The sequence below is a fragment of the Panthera tigris genome, chromosome C2, assembly GCF_018350195.1.
Source record: "Panthera tigris isolate Pti1 chromosome C2, P.tigris_Pti1_mat1.1, whole genome shotgun sequence".
NCBI lineage: Eukaryota > Metazoa > Chordata > Mammalia > Carnivora > Felidae > Panthera > Panthera tigris.
The window spans coordinates 46,206,823-46,227,370 of NC_056668.1; the positions used below are offsets into that span (position 1 = coordinate 46,206,823).

The window sequence follows — 20,548 nt, forward strand, 5'->3', positions numbered from 1 at the left end:
CTCCTGGGGAGCTCTGATGGCTCTCAGGTACAGAATAAGGACCCAGGCAGCAGAGTCCCTAGACCAAACTCTGGCTCGCCACCTTCCTGCTTTGAGACGTTGGACAAGTTGACTTCTCTAAGCCTTTCTGTGTCCTTATGTGCAGAGTTAGAGTAACGGCGCCCATGCCAGTGCTGTGTGCGATCTGTGAGTTCCTGCGGGCGGGTAGGCACACCGCCAAGACTAGCTATTAACTGTTTTCATCATTACTCCCATCGGCGGCTTCAGTTCTTCTGTGTGAAGCTTTCCTTCTCACCTCAGAATCTTTGCAAATGCCGTTTCCTCCGCCCGGAATGTTTTTCATTTTCACCCTATTTCATCTGGTTAACTCTTGAGTGGAGTTCTCTGAGAATTTCCCCCAAATTCTTCTAAGAAGCTCCCTGTCTTTCCCTAGCTGGGTCAGTTTTTAGCCATACCAGTATTGTAACTTAATAATTAGCTGTGAACTTCTTGCTAATACCTGCCTCTCTCCTGGATTGTAAACTTCTTTTTTTTCCCCCTTCACTACTTTGTCTTTAGTTCCTTGAACAATGTCTGGTATAGAATAGGCATTGAGAAATTTTTTATTGATCACTTCAACACGTATTGTAGAAGGTAGAAACTTTCAGAGTTAATTTTATCAGGAAATAAATTTGACTCACTTTGCCAAAAGGATTAAACCTACTGGTATTAGGAAGTAAACCTAGGATTATATGATTTCATAAAAAAAAATTACTTACATAAAAAAATCACATGCTTTGGTTTATTTGTAATAATATTATAAAGTACCCCAAATTAAGATTTGCATCGTGTTTGTAACTTGGCTTTAGAGAATCCTCTGATGGATAATAATATAAGCACATATTTTTATGTGCTGTGGAGAACAGAAGAATGTCCAACACTTAAATTTCGATTTTATATATGTTCATTTGATTGCTTACCCTCAAGCTAATTCACTTTTTTTCTTTTAAAAATAGCAAAGGAGGAATGAACAAACAGATGATACTTCCCAAGGGACAGAATAAGCTAAGTTCATTCAGAATTAACTGAAAAGTAAATAAGCAGTTTGGAAAAAAAGGGCTTTCATAAATCAGATTTCATAAATCTGATTTTCATAAATCAGAAACAATGTTTAAGCAAACTAAAACAGCAAACCCTTTGGAAGGGGGACTTTCAGAGTCAGAAGAAGGGCAGGAAATGGGTTTCCTCTCAGTTCTTGGTTTATTTACTATGGGAGAGAAATGTGAGAATGCTTTAAAGTTTGAGGAAAGTCTGTGTGTTCAGATATTAGCATATTTCTCCAGGAAAGACATCACATAGGATTTTGAACTGATTCAGGTCCAGTTTTATTAGATAAGTAAGGGAGCAGAGCTAGAAACGAGGACTTGCAAAACACTGAAGGAATTTTTATGACTCTGATGGATAGCAGAGAGGTGAAATTCAGGGCCAGGTAAATAATATAAAGCCCTACATTGAAAAAGAAGACCACAAATTGTAGCCTTGGGAGACTTACCTCCTCCCCACCTTTGGAGACACACAATTTTATAACAGGTCACTGGGAAAAATTTGTAGCCATGTTTTCTCCATTCTATTTCTCTGTTAACTGTAGAATCGTAAGTAGAAATAATAAGTAACTGCATTTTTGAATGCTGAGTGTCTGTTCAGTCAGTCATTCATCAATCACAACACAGTTACTCGGTTTCAAGTATTTGCCAAACTTGGGGCGTGAGCATCATTCGTTTGTTTGTTTTATTTGAGGGAGAGGGAGAATCCCAACAAGGCTCTGTGCTGTCAGTGCGGGGCCCGACTTGGGACTTGATCTCATGAACTGTGAGATCATGCACGACCTGAGCTGAAGTCAAGAGTCAGACACTTAACCGAATGAGCCACCCAGGCACCCCTTACTTTTTTTAAATGGAAGTAAAACATCTCTTCTTTAGAATTGTGCAAAATTAGTTGCTCTCAAAAGTATGATTGTGACAGTCACTGCAAGATACCAAGATACAAACTTTGTAAAATTTTGGATGTGTGGACTCACAAAGTCCTGCTAATTACCACTTAACCTATTTATTTATAGTCATCTGCCCCCAGATCAAGACTGGAGAATACTTTTGAAGTCATATGGTTAGAAGACTGTGTGCTTTGGGGGACACAGGTTTAAATAACATTCTAATGCGTGTAATCAAGTTATATCCTTGACACTCAAGACCCACGGTCTTGACCCTTTGCCTCACCTGGCAGGTTGCTTCAGATGCGGATTCTCAGGCCCCACCCCAGACCTACTGAGTCATCATCTACAGTTTAACAAGATGTTCACGTGATACCAGTGGACATTCAAGTTGGTTAAGCACTACTGTCCAAATATATCCCAAGCGGTTCTTAGGACAAAATACCTTCAGTAACAAGTGACTTCGTTATCCAATCAGTCAACCTGTATTATCTTTAGGCAGCCCAAATATTAGCAAGTTCCCTCCTACTGAGCTCAGAACTAACTTCTTGAATATTGCATTCACTGGCTTTGGCTTAACAACTTGCACCCCCACTCCCCAGCCTTCAAACCAACTTAATGCCTTTTCTTCATGAAGGTCATTCAAACATGAGAATGGGCCATCTTGTTTCCTCCCTTGATTTAAGCATCCCTCCAGCTGTTTCTGGTGTGGTACTGTTTGGGGTTCCTTTACCAACTCTTCAGAGTAGATAATTTGAAAGGATCTTTCCAACTTTAAAATTGTGATTGCTCTTTTACTTCAGCTGCTAATAACTACTACTGGGTAGAAGATGATAGAAACCCAGGAGCTGCACTTTATTTGCATTTAAGGAGAATGACTCTGGGGCACAAATGTATAATTATCCATAATTTCCTTAGGCTCAAAATTCAGTTTCATGGTAGAGACTTCCATTATAATAGCTACTAGAGAGCACTACTTTGCCTTTCTTCTAACTTCCAAATGCATCAACTACTTGATATTTCAAAAGTGAAAATTAGCATTTTTTTGTCTATAAATTTTCATTTTCAAAGAAAAAAATTCCCTGTAATCCACAACTCAGCGCATCAATGGATTTCATTTTTCTCCAGTGTCTTTTGGTAATGGGTCACACACACATAGAAATAATCTTAGTGTTCTCAGCATTTAAATGTTTTCCTTCTTGGTGGAATCTAAATATTTTTTATGTTATTATATGATTTTCATAATAGTTAAGCACAAATATTTCCTTATTGCAGGACATTAGAGTTCATAGTGGCTTCTGAAATAAAGTATTTGCCATATTTTTGTTTTTGTTTTGTTTTTAATTTGTTTCCTAAGAATGTTTTTTAAATAACATATTTTCTAGTAACACAAGTGAACAGCATGCAATCTTGGTTTTGTTTTTGTATCAGGGTTGGTCTTGTGTAAGAAAAGCTGTAGCAAGAGGAGTTTGAGATATTTTTTCAATTTTTTTTTTGAGAAAGTAGCCCACAGCACATTCTTAAACTAGTTGCTCTTCACACAAATTTCTCCATGCTTCCTTTCCCCTCACATTCTTCTAGATATTTTAATTTGTCTTGACCTCCTCATTCTCCCGTCTCCCTTCCCTTCCTCCTCAGAGAATTTTCGGAGCAAGCTCGTCTCTCACCTCCCTCACCTCTGCATTTAACAATAAAGCTGTGTGTATGTGTGGAGAGAAGCTGAAAAATAAGACAGATGGTTCTTTCATTACCAGGTTGTTTTGGATTAATTAAGCTGGATGTGTTATTTTTTTTTTCAAGGACACTGAGCCAGATCCTGTGGATAACCAGTCATGAACTATAGTAATGTAACATAGGCTGCTGGTTTTGCTCTTGGGTTTTTTTGTTTTGCTTCTTGGGAATTCCATCATCCTGTAAAGCATTTTGGGAAGGGTCCAAAGTGAGTTTACCAGATGTGTTCATTAAGGATTTTTTGACAGCTTGAAGTTTTCCTTGGGCAGTTAAGCCTATTCTTAAGAAGCATGCTGTCTTTGTGTTTTATTTCAGCACTTGCAAGTGAAGAAGCAGCACAACTCTTTGTTTTGGATTATTCCTAGCAGAGAGGCTCCAACAATTTTGCAGACGGATTCCCGGGCCTCTGGAACCCGTACTACGTCCTTCACGTTCAGGAGCAGGGAGCCTTCGCGAAACAGATTCCTGATAGTGGAGGTAAGCCAAGGCGACGCTACCACTGTCTCAGACTTCTTAGATGTGAGTGTGAACATTTGAAGCGTTCGTATACAATGTTGCCACCTCTAGCAGGTGACTTTATTTTTTAATTATTTTTTAAAAAATATTTATTTTTTTGGGAGAGCACAAGCAGGGGAGGGGCAGAGAGTGGGGGACAGAGGATCTGAAGCTGGCTCTGTGCTGACAGGCTGACAGCAGTGAGCCTGATGTGGGACTCGAACCCACGAATCATGACATCATGACCTGAGCCAAAGTCAGACACTTAACTGACTGAGCCACCCAGGCGACCCACCCTCTCCTTCTTTATATACAGCTGTCTGTTAATTTATCTCTTATTAGTTCAACATGTGGCCAGAGGGCCCATGAGACTATTACAGTAACCAGTGACTGGTCAGCACATCCCAAAGTTAAGCTATGGAAGTAATAATAATAATACTAAATATATATAATTATTATTTTTAAGTTTAATTAAGTAATCTCTACACCCAATGTGGAGTTCAAACTCACGTCCCCAAGCTCAGTAGTCTCATGCTCTTCTGACTGAGCCAGCCAGGCACTTCTTAAATATTATTTTTATTCTCAGTGTGAATTTGTCTTGTTTGGGACTGTTCTAAATCAGTATGGAAGTTAAAGAGTAATAAAATGCTGAAGTTAAAACTAGAACATTACATGCAGCACATGTATTATAGAAACTGCTGTTAAGCTGTGTAACCATGGGCAAGATGCTTGCCCTCTCTGGGCCTTGTTTTCTCAATAGAATGAACTCTAGTTCCCTCTCTGTCCTTAAATGTTACAATTAATAATAGTTTTATTAAAGTATCTTAATATAATTTTTATGCATATTCTCCTTACCGTTCCTGAACCCATGTACAAATTTAAGACTCACTTCATACATTTATTCTGAGAAAGCTTGGGAGCTCAAATGTCCATCAGGAATTATCTCCATGTTTCTGTATAGCCCCATGCATCTGTATAGTATTTCCTATTTGTTAAGGTTCATCAGAAAGCAGCTATTCCACTAGTAAATTTGTTACGTTACTGTTTTGTTTGAAAATAGTTTTGTGAAGGACACCCACTGACTGAGCACATAACGCTTTAGTGGTCCTGGCAAATTTGGTCATTTGCAATGCTTTTGGGATTTGGTCCTTGGGACTCTCTTGAGCTCTTTGTTCACACCGAGATTATTCATGAGTGGCTTCAAAGCCCTTCCCCAGTGTCCTGGGCCATTGGGCTTGCAAAACTATTGAGTACCACAAACTTAGCCTGGACATAAGGCTGGATCTTCAGGTTTCTTACTTCCAGATATATCTTAATTTAATGGAATCCGAGCTGTAATCATCTTGGGTATTTGTAGAACTGTCTTTCCCGCCCATCTTTACATCTCTTGGCATCACCTGGAAATATTTTTGAGTCTTTATAGCATCATGGATTCTGGTGTGTGCCTGTGTTCAAATTCAGCTCTGCCCCTTACTGCCTGGGTATTCTTGAGGACGTTAGAATTTCTCTGTGCTTTCGGGTCATCATTTGTGTGATAGGGATGACAATAGTACCTTTCTCGAAGGGTAGTTTTGAGGATTAAAATAATTGCATCTGTAGAATATTTTAAACAGTTCTATTATGTAAATGTTCAGAATATAAGCTATTTTTAAAATTGCCATCTGCTGCAGTGTTTCATCTCTGCCCCCATCCTCTAGGGCTGACAGATACTCAGCTCTTCATGCTTACCTTGTTAGACATTGCTGATTGGCCCTGGTACTGTATTTCCTTCTGAATCTAGAACACAATGCTTAAATCCTTCTCAGCAGTATAACAGCGTCAGAGACAACTATTTGTCAATTCAAATTATTTGCAGAGTTACTGATTTTATTTCTTGCTTCAAGACATAAATTTGATATGCTGGTTCCAAGTCTTCATTGTTTGTTTTTGCTAAAACTCAAGAGCAGTTTTATTATGACAGGCATAAAAAGGTATAGCTTCTGTAGCCAGAAATAGGGTCTCATTCAAGCATGAGTTTTGCTGATGAATTACTACTATCTTGAATGCCTTTCATTTTTTATTCAGAAGGAGATGAATAAGTCTTCCTATCGGCTTTGAAATATTGAAATGAATGTGCAGAAACAGCTAGCATAGTAATGAAGCTTAATCTTTTGAGGCTATTATTAGTACAATGTCACTAGTTCTTTAGGGTCTTTGCCAGGTTGTTACAAAGTTCATTTTTTTAGTAAGGGCTTGGTATATGGGTAGCTGATATTTCATTAGTTTTAAATGGAGAATTAGAACAAGGTTGGGAGAGTCTTTCCCATGTGCCAGACTTTTACCTGAGTGCTTTATATTTACTACTTACAGTAGCTCTATTAGGTGGTATTATTCCCATTTTACAGCTGAGGACACTGAGATGTAAAGAGGTTAAGCAACTTCCCAGGCTCCTATGGTTAGCCAGACATGTAGAGCTGAGACTCAAACCCAAGGGGTCTGATTGCCATGCAGGCAACCTTAATGCCTAATTAGGCTGCTGCCTGCAAAGAATAAACTGCATGAAAAGGAAGATGAGAAGATGGAAGGACCAAATTATAAAAGTCTTAAATGCCAGGCTAAGTGATTTTATGTTTATTTGGCAGACAATGGGAAGCCACTGAAGGTTTTCCTGTAGGGCGGGGTGACAGGGTGAGAGCTGGGCTGTAAGGATTTTACATGAGGTACAGCAGGTGGGCTGGTTTAAAGAGAAGGGAGATTAGAGACCATTGCTAGAAGCTGAGAAGTAATGAGCACGTGGGTTTTGGAAGCAGCATTAAGATAAGAGCTTGGGAACGCCCATAAATGGTGTGCCAAAGGGGAAGAGGCCAAGACACGTAAGCAGAGAGGTGAGACCCAGGCCAGTGAGTGCCACCTGAAGGAGGTGGTTCCGAAGTTGAACACCATGGAGGCCGGAGAGGATTGGAACAAAACAAAGACTAGTGGGCCATTACCGTGCACCCCCCATGAGACTGGAATTGTGCCGGGGAAAAGTCCACATTAAAATGTTCTGCGCTACCAACTCTGCTCCTTGTGAGTGAGGTCCCCTTGGGCAAGTTTTTCGATTGTTCTAACTCCTGGCTGTCTCTTTTGGGGTTCAAGTTGTGAATAAAAGTAAGTGGAGATGCTGTTGTAAAGGTTGGGGTGGTGATTCAGTTGACCACTTTAGGCAATGCAGAATGAAATGTGTGTCCTGTAGATATAATGAGAGGAGTCGTGTATATTTCCTGTCAGAAATGCCAGTAGTATCGCAGTGATCGTGGTAGTAAGTGGAAGGCTAAGACTGGAAACAGTATGGGACTGAAAATGTGTAGGGAATTTACAAGGCAATCGCAAATATTCCCTAGAATGTGAGGGACATTTTTCTCAAAGCCACTTACTTTCAGAGAGAATCTGACTAGTTTTCTCAGAGGAAGTTCTGTTGGTTGGAAAATTTAAAAGATCATGTCTAAAAGACTTAAAGGAAATAGTAAGGGACTTAGAATGAGCTTCCAGTTCCTCTCAGAAACCCTTTTTGTGAATCCCTGACCTTCTCAGTGGGGTATAATTTCTCTTTCCTCTGACCTTTTCCATTAGTACTTCTCAAACACAGATCACCTGAGGGTCTTGCAGATTTGATTCAGTGGATCAAGGGTGTGGGGCTGCGATTCTCTATTTCTGCCAAGTTCCCAGGTGATGCCAACACTACAGGTCCCTGGACCCCACTCTGAATAGCAGGACTCTAAAATACTTTTTAGGTTTCACAACAGGTAAGCATACTTATTTTGAAATCGTGTAACGGTTCTCTCATCAGACCGAGCTCTATTTCCCATATCCTGCAGCACACACCCATAATGAGTGCTCGATATTTATAATCAATTTTTCTGTCAGTGGTTTGTATTATTCAGTGGTATCAATAACTTTAATTGTTATGGGTGGATGGTTTTTTTTTTTTTTTTCTTTTAACCGAGAAATTGAAGCAGATCTGTTGAGGAATAGGCGCCAGAATACAATATAAAAATTTTATATAAAGTTAAGCATGCATTTACTGTATGACCCATGAGAGCATATGCTCACCCAAAGGCATGTACTTGAATGGCTGTACTTGAATGTTAGCTTTGCTAACAATAACAACAACAACACCTTATAAAGAACCAAACGTCTATTATCTGGTGAATTGATAAATAATTGTCATATAGCCATATGATGGGTTACTACTTACTTATAAAAAGGAATGAATTCCTGGCACAAGAAACAATGTGGACAATTCTTTCAAAAGCATTATACGAATTGAAATAAGCTAGAAATAATATACTTATTTATGATTCTATTTGAATGAACTTTTAGAAAAAGTAAAAGTATAGTGATAAACCAATCAGGGGTCAGGAAATGGGGGAAAGTGAGTTGGCCGTAAAGAGGAACCTGGGAACCTGCAGGGGAGGGGTGGGGTGATGGAAACATCTGGTATGATTTTGGTGGTTGTTACTTGGCTGTATACGTATGTCAAAACTCATCACATTGTACACCTAAAAGTGAATTTTATTATAGAAAAAATTTTATCTCATAAAGTTAAACAATTAGCCACAATCGTTAACCTGTTAAGATCTAATATTCCTTGGAGGTATCTTATCAGTGGGATATTAATATAAGGAAATAGAGAAAATTTCCACTCTGGGAGAAGAAATGGGTCTCTGGGAGAAATTATGAATAAACAGTAGGAACATAAGTTCCCTTAAAAGCTTCTTTGTGGATTTTTAATGTAGCTGAGTCTGAAGGGAGAGATCTTGAAAACAGGAACTTCAGTTCATTTATTTTTAGCATCCAGTATAGTATGCCATTTGCTGAATGATTTTAGTGTGCCCACTGTGCTATTAAAAAACAAAATTCTGCTGAAAAGTCATTTCTGTGCTTTTTTATATTCTTTGCAGTGAGCACACTCAATTATCAGGGGAGCATTCAGTCATCTGCTTTGGCAGTGATGGCTTAGCTTTAATTAGGTAAAAAGATGTGTCTACATATGGTAAGGATGCAATCTGGCAAAAGCACTAGCTTTCTTGAAAGACTAAAAGGAAAGAGCATGTGTGTGTTTACGTGTGTAGAGCTAGCTGCCTGTTGTTTTATTAGCCAAAGAATTGGGGGGAAAGGAGAGAAAGTTAATTATGCATGTTCTCCTTTTGCCATACAGAAAGAAAAAAACTATGAATTTAGAAATCAGCCAGAATGTATACAGGTGATCCAATTTGTTGAAACTAGACAGAGTTATTTGGGGGGGAGAGGGGGTGCATAAACGAAATCATAATTTTCTATTTACTCAATAATGTCAGCTTTTTCCCCCTTAATTTGTATCAAATAGTAGTAGCTCAACATTTCAGATTTAAACTTAGCTTTTTCAGGTATAGTATGGCATATTAATTTTGGATATGCTACTCTTTATTCTTTAATTATGGCTTATTGAGAATTTTCAGGTCCTTCTAACAGAAATCCCATCAATCAGACTGAGTCTTTAAGATTTATCTTTTTAAATTATGAAGTGAACATTTTTTCATATAATGTTTCTAAGTAAGCGTATTGTAATAAATGCATCTATTTAGTATGTATCATTCCCTAATTTTACTTTCAAAAAGGTAGTAAGTGAATATAAAGTTCATCATGTTATAGTTAAAAAAAAAAACCCAAAAAACAGTGTTTATAGTTCCCCATAATGTGCAGTTTAAAAGCTTTCCATAATGTACAAGTAAGCTCAGATCTGGGTTTGAATTCTGGCCACTGCTCTGGTAATTGAGCATCTCTAGCATGGGGATGATAATATACTTTCTTTCTTTCATCATGTATGAAAAGGGCTGAGTCTACTGCTGGGCATTTAGGAAATACTTAATAAACTGTGTTATTATTTACATGATCAACACCAAAGGTTCGTGTTTTTTGTATGTTCATGAGGCTGCTGGACACATTTGGATCATCCAGTTAGTAAAAAGGGCCATACTTAAAGGGGTAGTAAATGAGTTACAGAGGACTGAACCTTTTACATGGGTCACTTTAGGGTCCTGTTTGTATCTGCTAAGGCTTGGGCTATATTGAGATGGCTAGGTCTAGGAGGCTTAAGGGGACCCATGGGGCCAGAACAAAAACTCTAGAATTAACGCATAGCTAGAGCTGGAGCTAATGCTCACGTGGCCATGTGATTACAGAGAACGGTCCTAACCAAGCAATAAATACAAAGAGGAAGGCAGGCAGGATGTATGAATGTTGGCCAAGTTCAGTCTTGGGTGTGTCAGTGTGAGCTAAGGACCTGTGGAGACCTAAATGGAGAAGGAACTCTCTGAGGGCTGAATGGACACAGGCTGCCAGCTGGCCCACCTAGTAAAGCTGTGGAGGTGAGCCAGGAACAGGGGCACCTGGCTAAGGGGAAAGCTGTGGCTGAGATCCTGCCCGTGTCAAGCTATGTGCCCACAGGGCTACGGGGAGTCAGAGGGGATATCCTTTTCTCATATGTCCAAAGACGTAGGTTGTTGAGTCTTTGGACATACTAGAAAAGGATATCCCCTCTGTGTTGAGCAGCAGTGTGTGGAGTATGAGGCAAGACCAAGCCTTGACAGGGCATCCGTCAGTCACTGACGTAGCGGAGAGCATAAGGGAATACAGTGGATGAGGACATGGTTTCAGATCCAAGTAACTAAAAAACTGGAAGTTTGGCTGCAGAGCTGCTGGGGTGGCTGAGAGAGAGAAGAATGCAGACTTTGAAAAATAAAACTCGTTTCAATGCACATTCTCCCGGCAACAGAACCCAGGTCTGGTGAAGGAGATGGCCAAGGTCAGTGTGGGATCAGCCGGAACCTGACCAAACTGTTGAGCTGCTGCTCTGGGGCTCCTCAGGCTCCCTTGCCTTGAGCCTGGGTCGGTCCTAGAGCTTGGGGGTGGGTGCTGAGCCTATGGACAGAGGGACATTAGGAAGAGTGTGTAGCCAGGTGTAGAGGAAATGTCACAGAGAGGTGAGGCAGCCTGGGTCTGTGTGCTCAGCATCTGGAAATGTGGACATGAAGGATGTTTCTTCCTTTGTGTTGTTTGATATTGAGATACCCACAGTATTTGTGTGCTTGGTGAATGATTGCGGAATTATTGTTGAACATGCTTCATTCTAGCTGGCTGTTGGTCAAACAAACTCCTTTTGGTTTGATAAAGCATTAGGAGACTCTAAAACTAAAAATCTGACCATTTTCAAGTGTCCTTCCATAGCGTTTGTTTGTCTGTCTTTATAAGCAATGCTATCAGGTTTGCTCTGGGGCTCAGGAAGGTGCCTGAAAACAAGCACCCTCCTGTTTGCTTCTCATACACACTGAAGTTGGAGAATCACTGCTCTAGGACACTCAACAGAACCATGGAGGGGGAATAATTAACGTGTTGACTGAAATCCAGTAGAATGAGTTGGCAGGAACAAGGATGGGAGTAATAGGGTTTTGTTTCAGCCCAGTGTGTGACCGTAACCTTTCTCTTGATTTCAACAATCCCTAGAATTTGTTCTGCCCAAGGAGCTGGTAGGATAGACAAATTAGAGAAATGTGTTGTAATGTTTAGTCTGGTATCAAAAAGATGGGCTTGTGCCCATTTATGGAAGCTCACATCAGGAGAGAGGCGGCATAATGCATGGGCTCTGGTCGGGTAGATAAGGGTTGAAGTTCTATTTTTGTTACTTATCATCTCAGGGAAGTTACTGCCTCTCTCAGAGCTTCAGTTTTCTTCATAAAATGGCAGTTGCAAGTTGGCCACTTCCTTCACAGGGTGGTTGTGAGCATTACATGAGCTGATGCACCAAAAGCATTTATCACCAGCTTTGGCACATGATGAGCACATGCTGAACACTCCTATCTTAATGATTCTAATGAACCGTTGTTCATTGGGCATTTGCCATGTGCTAGGCACTTCTGGAAAAACAAAACAAAACAACCCCTTCCCCCCCCCCCCAAACAAAGCATCTAGTCACAGGATGTATAACTACATTCAACAGCTATCTACTTAACATCTTCTGTGTGACAGGTATTGTTAGAAATGCTGGAAATAAAATGATGGACAAGACAGACTATCCTGCTCTTATGGAGCTCGTAGTCTAGTCAGGATAACTCTTGTCACATCTGTTAGAGTCTCTGTATTTCTGTAAACCCATCATTGTTTTCCTCTGTGGTTCTCTGGAGTACACATACTAGAGCAATGGTTCTCAAACTTCAGTATGCATAAGAATTATATTGGAAGGTGCTCGTTTTAATGCACATTCCCGAGATCCAGAGATTCAGAGTAAGTAGGAGCTCAGGAATGAGTATGTTAACAAGCCCCCATCTGGGGCTGACCCTTGGATCTGCCACATCGCTTTGGGGCACGCTGCCCTAGAGCCATTTCCCTTTCATGGATATCTGAATTTACCCGTGGGGAGCTCTAGCCGCCAACGTAGCACTGTCAGGAAGTTCTAGATTACAATTCTCTTTTGGGTTCTCCTCATGCTTTATGTCTTGAGAGACAGGATGACCCCAGGAATGGAACTGGGAGGAAGAAATGGTCAGACCTTAAGTCTATGTCTGTCGCTTAAACTGTGTGACCTAGGACAACCAACTTCAGAAACTTTCAGTTTCCTCATTCATGAGGGGGATCATACCTGTGCACCATTTGTCAAGCTTGGTTTGAGCCTTAAGTGAAGGAAGGGACATAAAAGCATTTAATGCAATAAAATGATAGACAAGACCGACTATCCACGCAGATAAGATACACTTATTGTTAAAGAGAAGGGAGGGGCACCTGGGTGGCTCAGTTGGTTAAGCATCCAACTCTTGGTTTCACCTCAGGCCATGATCTCATGGTTTTGTGAGTTTGAGCCCCACATTGGGCTCTGTGCTGACAGTGTGGAGCCTGCCTGGGATTCTCTCCTCTCTACCCCTCCCCACTCATGCTGTGTCTCTCTCTCTGTCTCAAAATAAATAAATATTTAATTTTTTTTTTAAAAAAGGGGAAACTGTTGCCAAGATGGTGCTCACTTTTGACATATGTAGATTATTCATATATTGGTTTATGGTAATTTAAGAAGAGAAAACATTTGATATCTGCCAACAGTTCCTGTTCTTTCTTGATGTCCTCTACCTACACTTGAGATAAATAATTCATGACTTAAATTTTGTAAATAATGTTATAGGGACCCTGGTCTTGGGAACAGATGCAGCCAAGAAGCTGAGTCTGTCATATTTAACGTCAAGATCTTGAAACTTGTTTGTTTTGGTAGTTTAAGCTATCCTGAGGGGTTGCGGTTTTCTTTTTTTCCTTCTTTGCTTTAAAGCAGGCATATTTATATATTAAATGCTATATATTAAATATGTTTATATGTTCTGATTGTTTTTTTTGTCAATATCTTTTGCTCAAAGCAAAATGGTCATTCCATTTATAGCATTACAATTGGGGAATTTGTTTATTCATGGAAGCTTTTTTTCTACAAGTATGCAGAGGAACTATAAATGTTTATCACAAGGATATCCTGGCTGGCTCAGTCTACTTTGCAACTTGAATATGCTTTGAATTGCCCATGAAATACAGAGTTTTTCTCAGCTGGTGTATGCAATGGCTCTTCAAGAGTAGTTTAATTTTACTTTTTAAAGGAAAACATGTTCTCTTACACTTCTGGGTTTCCAGCTAAAACACATATTAGTGAATGAAAAACAACAAAATCTTGCTTATTGATACCTCCATGCTTTGCAAAATAATATATAAATTTCCCAAAGAATGCATTTTGGGGGAACAGATAAGCAAATTGAATTGTAAATCTGAGTTTCTTCTCTAGACCTTCCTATACTGTTTTATCTTACATGTAAATAGGCTTTTAAAAAGTTGCTGATACTGGTAAGTGGCATCCATGTTGGGTGCTTACATAAATGATGTTACTTTAGGTGGAGCCTTAAATAATTGAGCAGTTAAGCAGATTGGTGACTATATTGGCCCATGGTAAAATACCTTCCAGGATAGTCTCAAGCCTAACATTAGTAGTTTCTAAAACTGTTTCAGTTCAAGTTTAACTGGTGGATTCTAGAACTCCCAGAGTTGTCAAACACCCCTGATGTCTGACACCGTCAGCATGTACAACAAAAAAGGGTTAATTACAGTGTATATTTAAGGGAGTCACAGGATATGTAAATATAGTAAAACCTTGGTTTGTGAGCATAATTTGTTCTTGAAACATGCTTGTAATCCAAAGCACTTGCATATCAAAGAGAATTTCAAGAACCATTGGCTCAGTTGTGATCACGTGACATTTGCCATCACGTACTACTCGTATTGCAAGACATGCCTCGTTTATCAAGTTAAAATTCATCAGAAATGTTTGCTTGTCTTGAACAACACTGACAGAACAAGTTGTTCTGCCATCTAAGGTTTGACTGCAATTCCATTGTGTTCTTTGGAGTCTTGATTTGTCCTATATCCATGTTTGGGTAATAGCTGCATGGGTGAAAGAAAAAAGCATTTTGCTGAGGTCCCATCAATCAAAGGGATGAGACAAGCCAAGTCCACATCAGTTCCCTGTCGGCACTGATAGGCCTGTATCTTGTCTTCACGAAGCATTGCTCATGGCCTTCGGTGAATGTTTAATATGATTACCTCTCACCTATACGACGAGTTGCCTTTTAGCACCCAGCTGGACCCCAGTTTGACCTTTCTCAATTCTCCCAGTACAGGGGGAAGAAGGAAGGCTGATATTGTTGAACAAGTATAAGCGCCAACTAGAGACTTTTACTGATAATCCCAAACCTTAGCATTCTCCATCACTTGGATTTTACCCAGTATTCCTCAAGAAACATAGAACCATACCCCGCTCCTTTTTTTAACCTACTAATAATCCTGCAATTTATTTCTTTTTACCAAGGAGAATTTAAGATGATTTTTAAAATAACCCACATTTCATCAAGATAGCATACATTTCAGGTGGGTGAGGAAGACCGAACAAAGCAGAAAGAGAGGTGCAGGCCTGAGGGGATGGGAACAGCAGATCTATGTGCGCTTTATAAACTGCTTTACTCCCTTTGCCATGCGAGGATGTGGGACTTTGTGCAAAAGCCACATGCAACTGCATCTTTCTGTCAGGCCAGTAAGAAGACAGTGTAGGTTGGGGTGCCTGGGTGGCTCAGTCTGTTGAGCGTCCGACTTCGGGTCAGGTTATGATCTCACGGTTCCTGGGTTCGAGCCCCGCGTCGGGCTCTGTGCTGACAGCTCGGAGCCTGGAGCTTGTTTCAGATTCTGTGTCTCCTTCTCTCTCTGCCCCTCCCCCACGCGCGCTCTGTCTCCCTCTGTCTCGAAAATAAATAAACATTAAGAAAAATTAAAAACAAAGAAGACAGCGTAGGCTGCATCAGGATAGGCCAGGTCTCACATTGGCTTTCTCAAAACCCATGCATATTACTACTTAGAAAAAGAGCACAGCTGACAGTTTTAGAAAATGAACCACCGTTAAATACACAACCACATTCACATATTTTGTGTCCTAGGTTGTGCCGGGCACGCTTCATTTTGGGTAATCTACCTAATAGCTCAAAGAGGTAGTTTCTGTGCTCTCACCTGTAAACAGATGAGGATGCTCAGGTTGGAAGAGGTAAACTGATTTACCTAAGGTCCCCCAAGCCAGGAATTATGTGGAATTGGGCGGTAACTCTTGTGTTCTGATTGCCAACCAGTTTGACTCTTCATGGGGATCATGTGTGCTAGGAAGTATGTGTAAAAAGTGTGTTCTTTAACTCCTCTATTTGCTTTCTCCTTACATAGGCATTTCTCACTAACTTATAATAATGGCATGTGGGGGTGGCGGCTGCCTGAATAGAAGTGAGAAGCAGCAGCTGACACCAAGGGAGGAGAAACCAGCGATTTCCTCTGGATAAGGACGGCGTAGCGAACAGTCCCACACCCTCATTAGCTCCAGAGGAGCCCAGCATAATTATGACATTTGTTAAGATGACCCCACATTATCGAGGAAAGCTTAAATTGTATTTATTATATTCTGTTTATGAAGGCAAAGGAGTGCTTTAAGAGTTCCATTTGGACTTATTTTACTGTTCAAAGGGAGACAGCATGATCTTATCTGGAAATGCATCTACCCAGACTCACCATGTCTGCACTGCATTGCCCCGATGAAGGTTGATGGATGTGAACAAGAGGTACATGCAATTGTCGAAATGAACCAGAAACTTGAGAGGCAAAAAGCTAGCATATTTGTTTAAAGTCCCAAGCATTGAAATCTACTGTAAGCACCATATAATATATTAAATTTGTCTTTTGCATTTAATTGCATGTGGAAATGAGAACTTACTCATTTCTATGAAGTAAAAGAACAAAATATGTTCAGGTTTCTTAAAAATCTATATTCTATGAAGGGTTTTTAAAATTTATATTCTAGTAAAGATTTTGTCCAGGTTTTTGTCAATCTACAAATGTACAATGGACCACACTGTTGATGTAGTGCAAAAATAAGCAAGAAATTAGCTGAAATGTACCTCTGTTAGGATACTGAAAAATCAAATGGATGCATCTAAAAGTATATAAAAGTTGAAGATGTGGAAAATATTCTTAGTAGCCTTTTTTCCCCAGTTTTTAAAAATTGCAAAAAGGACTTGTAAAAATGACAATGCATAGCATTTAAAAATCATTCTGAGAGGTGCCTGGGTGGCTCAGTTGGTGAAGCGTCCGTCTTTGGCTCAGGTCATGACCTCATGAGCCCTGGGTCAGGCTCTGTGCTGACAGCCCGGAGCCTGGAGCCTGCTTTGGAGTCTGTGTCTCCCTCTCTCTTGCCCTCCCCCACTCTCACTCTGTCTCTCTCAAAAATAAATAAAAACGTTAAAAAAATCCTTTTGAGCACTGAGGAAATGCAATGTTTGTTTACATCTTAAGGCATATATTCACTTTCTGTTGAGAGAGTGAAAATAGGTATTTTTTACTGTTTCTGAAAACAAGTTTTGGGTCTGAAATACATGTGTAAAATTTTGTTTTGAATGCATGTTTTTCTTATCTAACATGAGAAAGTAGGATGGCAGCTGCTAGCTTTGAAACCATGGTACTGTTGATAGGTTTACGCATCATGTTGTATTGACTAAACAGGCTGAGGAGAAACAGAAAAAAAACACTCTTTTGCTACAAATTTAGTGAATTATTTCCAAAAATAGTAGGCCTACATCATTTTCTTTTCTTCCCTGTCTATATGTTTATTCACTAATGCTTATTTTGAGCTCTTGTGTGAACCCATCTACATAACAAACGATAACGCTTTTTCTTTGGACTTCATTTCTTGTGTTTCAGGTGGGCCAGCCATGAGAGGGTACCTTGTGGCCATATTCCTGAGTGCTGTCTTTCTCTATTATGTGCTGCATTGTATATTATGGGGAACAAACGCCTATTGGTAAGTTTCATTTTTGCTTTTTAAAAATAATTCCCAGGGCACCGAGGTGGCTCAGTTGGTTGAGTGTCTGACTCTTGATTTTTGGCTCAGGTCATGACCCTGGGGTCGTTGGATCAAGCCCCACGTTGGGCTCTGCACTGAGCATCGAGACTGCTTAAGATTCTGTCTCTCTTCCTGTGCTCTTCTCCCCCACTCATGTGCACGCGCTCTCTCTCTCTCGAATAAAAAAATAAAACTAAATAAAAATGATTCCTAAACTAGGAAACTAGTCTTTGACACAGTCACACAAATGATGTTAGAAGGACCTATAAAAAAAAAAACTCTTTAACATTTTGAGCCTTCTTTAGCTTTCCATGCTAAACTGGGGTTTTACCATTCTAGTGTCTTGTACATTGGAGCTTTAACAGTTTTCAAACTGATAAAACAGCACCTTATTTCTATTGACATCAGTGAAGCAGTGGTGTTGCCCATCTCTGGAACGTAATATTCTTTATATAATATTTCATCTCCTTGAATTGATGGAGTAATTCTTGGACTCAGTGGTTCTTGACTGTTGAGCCTAAAATGCTTGGATAAGCTAGTGATGATTAAAATAGAGACACTGCATATGGTTTTCTTTGTTTAAAAATATTCGGTGCATGATGACACACATTATGAAACCACTTTGACTTGAAATGTCTCCTAAAACTTTGAAGAAGCACAGATAGTTTTATGGCAGAGAAAACTTATGAAATAAGCTTTTCATCCTTTTCCCTAATTGTCCTTTGGCTAGGAGTAAAGTTTTGATGACCTTTAAATCCTGAATGGATGGTAGTATATGATATCAAAATAAGTCACATGACAATTTTCTATTTTAGACGAAATATCAGTACTCTTTGCCAGTTTTTCAGTAGGAAATTCTAGATCATGTTTCTGGTTGTGTCCCCCTCCACCCCCGTCTAGATAAAAAAAGTTCATGCTTCTGAATTTACTTCACCACTTGTTGACTGAAAAATTATTGTAATGCTCTTCATGGAAGGAAGTTAGGCAGATGGTCACTAGAAAAATCCAATGCCAGGTGGGGGTGGGGGGTGGCCCAAAGTTTCTAGGCCTTGGACTTAACTACTGAGCTAGAGGACTTAGAAGTCTGATTATACACCACATGAAGGTTATACACGGTGTTCTCTCCTTCCATCTTTGCCGCATCCTGTCTCTGTACTACTCTTAGTAAGGGAAGGTAAGAATAGAAGAGAAAGCAAGGAGTTTACTTTGTAAACAAATCCTATTGTGTCACAGGGGAAAGGATAAAGAGGACAATGCAAAGAGTGTTGAATTCTGCAGTCTTTTGTCATTCGGGTTTGAGAGTGTTTATGACCCTCCTAAGCTAACCCGTGATACTAGTCACAGAAAATAACGGGGGAAATTACCTCAGGTGGGTTTTGTGCTGTGAACTTACTTCCTTAAAAACTATTTAAGACAGGTCACTTTTTAATTTTTATTTATTTATTTTTATTACTTTTTTAATGTTTATTTAGAATATGTGCTGCTGAAACGAGCACATTAATGTTTATTTAGAGACAAAGACAGAGCATGAATGGGGGAGGGTCAGAGAGAGAGGGAGACACAGAATCGGAAGCAGGCTCCAGGCTCTGAGCTGTCAGCACAGAGCCCGACGCGGGGCTCGAACCCACACACCGTGAGATCATGACCTGAGCTGAAGTCAGAGGCTCAACCGATTAAGCCACCCAGGTGCCCCTAGACAGGTAACTTTTTTAAGCCACCCAAAGGTTGTCTTCAGAATATCCTAAAAGTTTTTCTGTTCGACTAACCTTAGAAACCAAGTAATATCTTTTACTTAATTTTGTCCTCAGAATGTAATTTGGTTTTTATGATCTAATGTGCTGATCCACCATATTTTTGTACCTTCCTAACATATAAATCAAGGGATTCTTGCCATGTATGGTAGTCACAAAAGATGTTTCTCTAATAAGGACTTTACTAGTTTCATAGTTTAGAAATCTAGCAGTTCTTGGGCGTCTGGGTGGCTCAGTCATTTGAGTGTCTGACTTCGGCTCAGGTCATGATCTCACGGTTCATGAGTTTGAGCCCCTCATCAGGCTCTCTGGGCTGACAGCTCAGAGCCTGGAGCCTGCTTTGGATTCTGTGTCTCCCTCTCTCGCTGCCCCTCCCCAGCTCAGACTCTGTGTGTGTGTGTGTGTGTGTGTGTGTGTGTGTGTGTGTCTCAAAAATAAAAACATAAACCTAGAAGTCCTAACTATGTGGATTTTTAAAAAATTGAGACTACTTTTAGTTTGTGTCCTGTGATTATAGAAGAACATGGATTAGTTTTTTAGATGAATTCTTCACATAATTGATCATTAATAAAGTCTTCTGTTAGGCCGTTACGAACCTGGCTAGCTCTGGATCCTGCCACTCTGTCCCCCTCATTTATTTTTGTTGTCATGCTCTATCTTGCTTCACAATACCCTTTTAAACTGTGGAGACGAGCACTCCATTCAGGAGACCCAGAAGGTCCTAACCTGTGCCAAGAATAGAGGAGAGTGAGATAGGACTCTGAATGGTGTGATTTGTGGAGTCCAGATCACAAGGCTGCCTCTTTAAAGCTTCAGGTCTGTGTTTCTATGGTAGGTGTGCCCAGTTGTGGCATGGGGGACCTAGAGAGTCATGTGCACTGGAGTGTGGTGGGTTTGGCAGGCTTTGGGGAGACTTCCAAGAAGTCAGCCTGCTTGTAGCTTCCACAGTGTGGTGACCCCTAGCCCTTCTCGAAGGGCCCTTTGTTCACTGCTGGTTGAATCCCTTCTGGGTCGCTTGGCACCTCACCCTTTTTCACCCTCTCGCCTTGTATCCGTGCATCCTCAAATATGCGAAAGGTCCTGGAGAAAGTACGGTCATCCCTCAAGGGTTTCTGTGAGGATTTTTAATTCCATGCCGGAGAAGTCTTTCAGCGGTTGTCTCCA

The 20,548-nt window shown here is 40.2% G+C and overlaps 1 protein-coding gene across 2 annotated transcripts in view; it reads left to right on the top strand.

Annotated features, from left to right (window-relative positions):
- Positions 1–4,094: 4,094 nt before the first annotated feature.
- The window catches only part of ST3GAL6 (ST3 beta-galactoside alpha-2,3-sialyltransferase 6), a 54,874-nt gene continuing 38,420 nt past the window's right edge, over positions 4,095–20,548 (top strand). Inside the window, exons 1-2 of one of the 2 annotated variants that reach the window (XM_007095946.3) lie at positions 4,095–4,174; positions 17,492–17,591. In XM_007095946.3, coding sequence (XP_007096008.1) covers positions 17,503–17,591 — 89 coding nt within the window. In that variant the 5' untranslated portion in view covers positions 4,095–4,174; positions 17,492–17,502. Of the gene's footprint in view, positions 4,175–10,574; positions 10,998–17,491; positions 17,592–20,548 lie in introns of those variants that run through there. The other variant, XM_042956810.1, reaches the window with a different exon arrangement.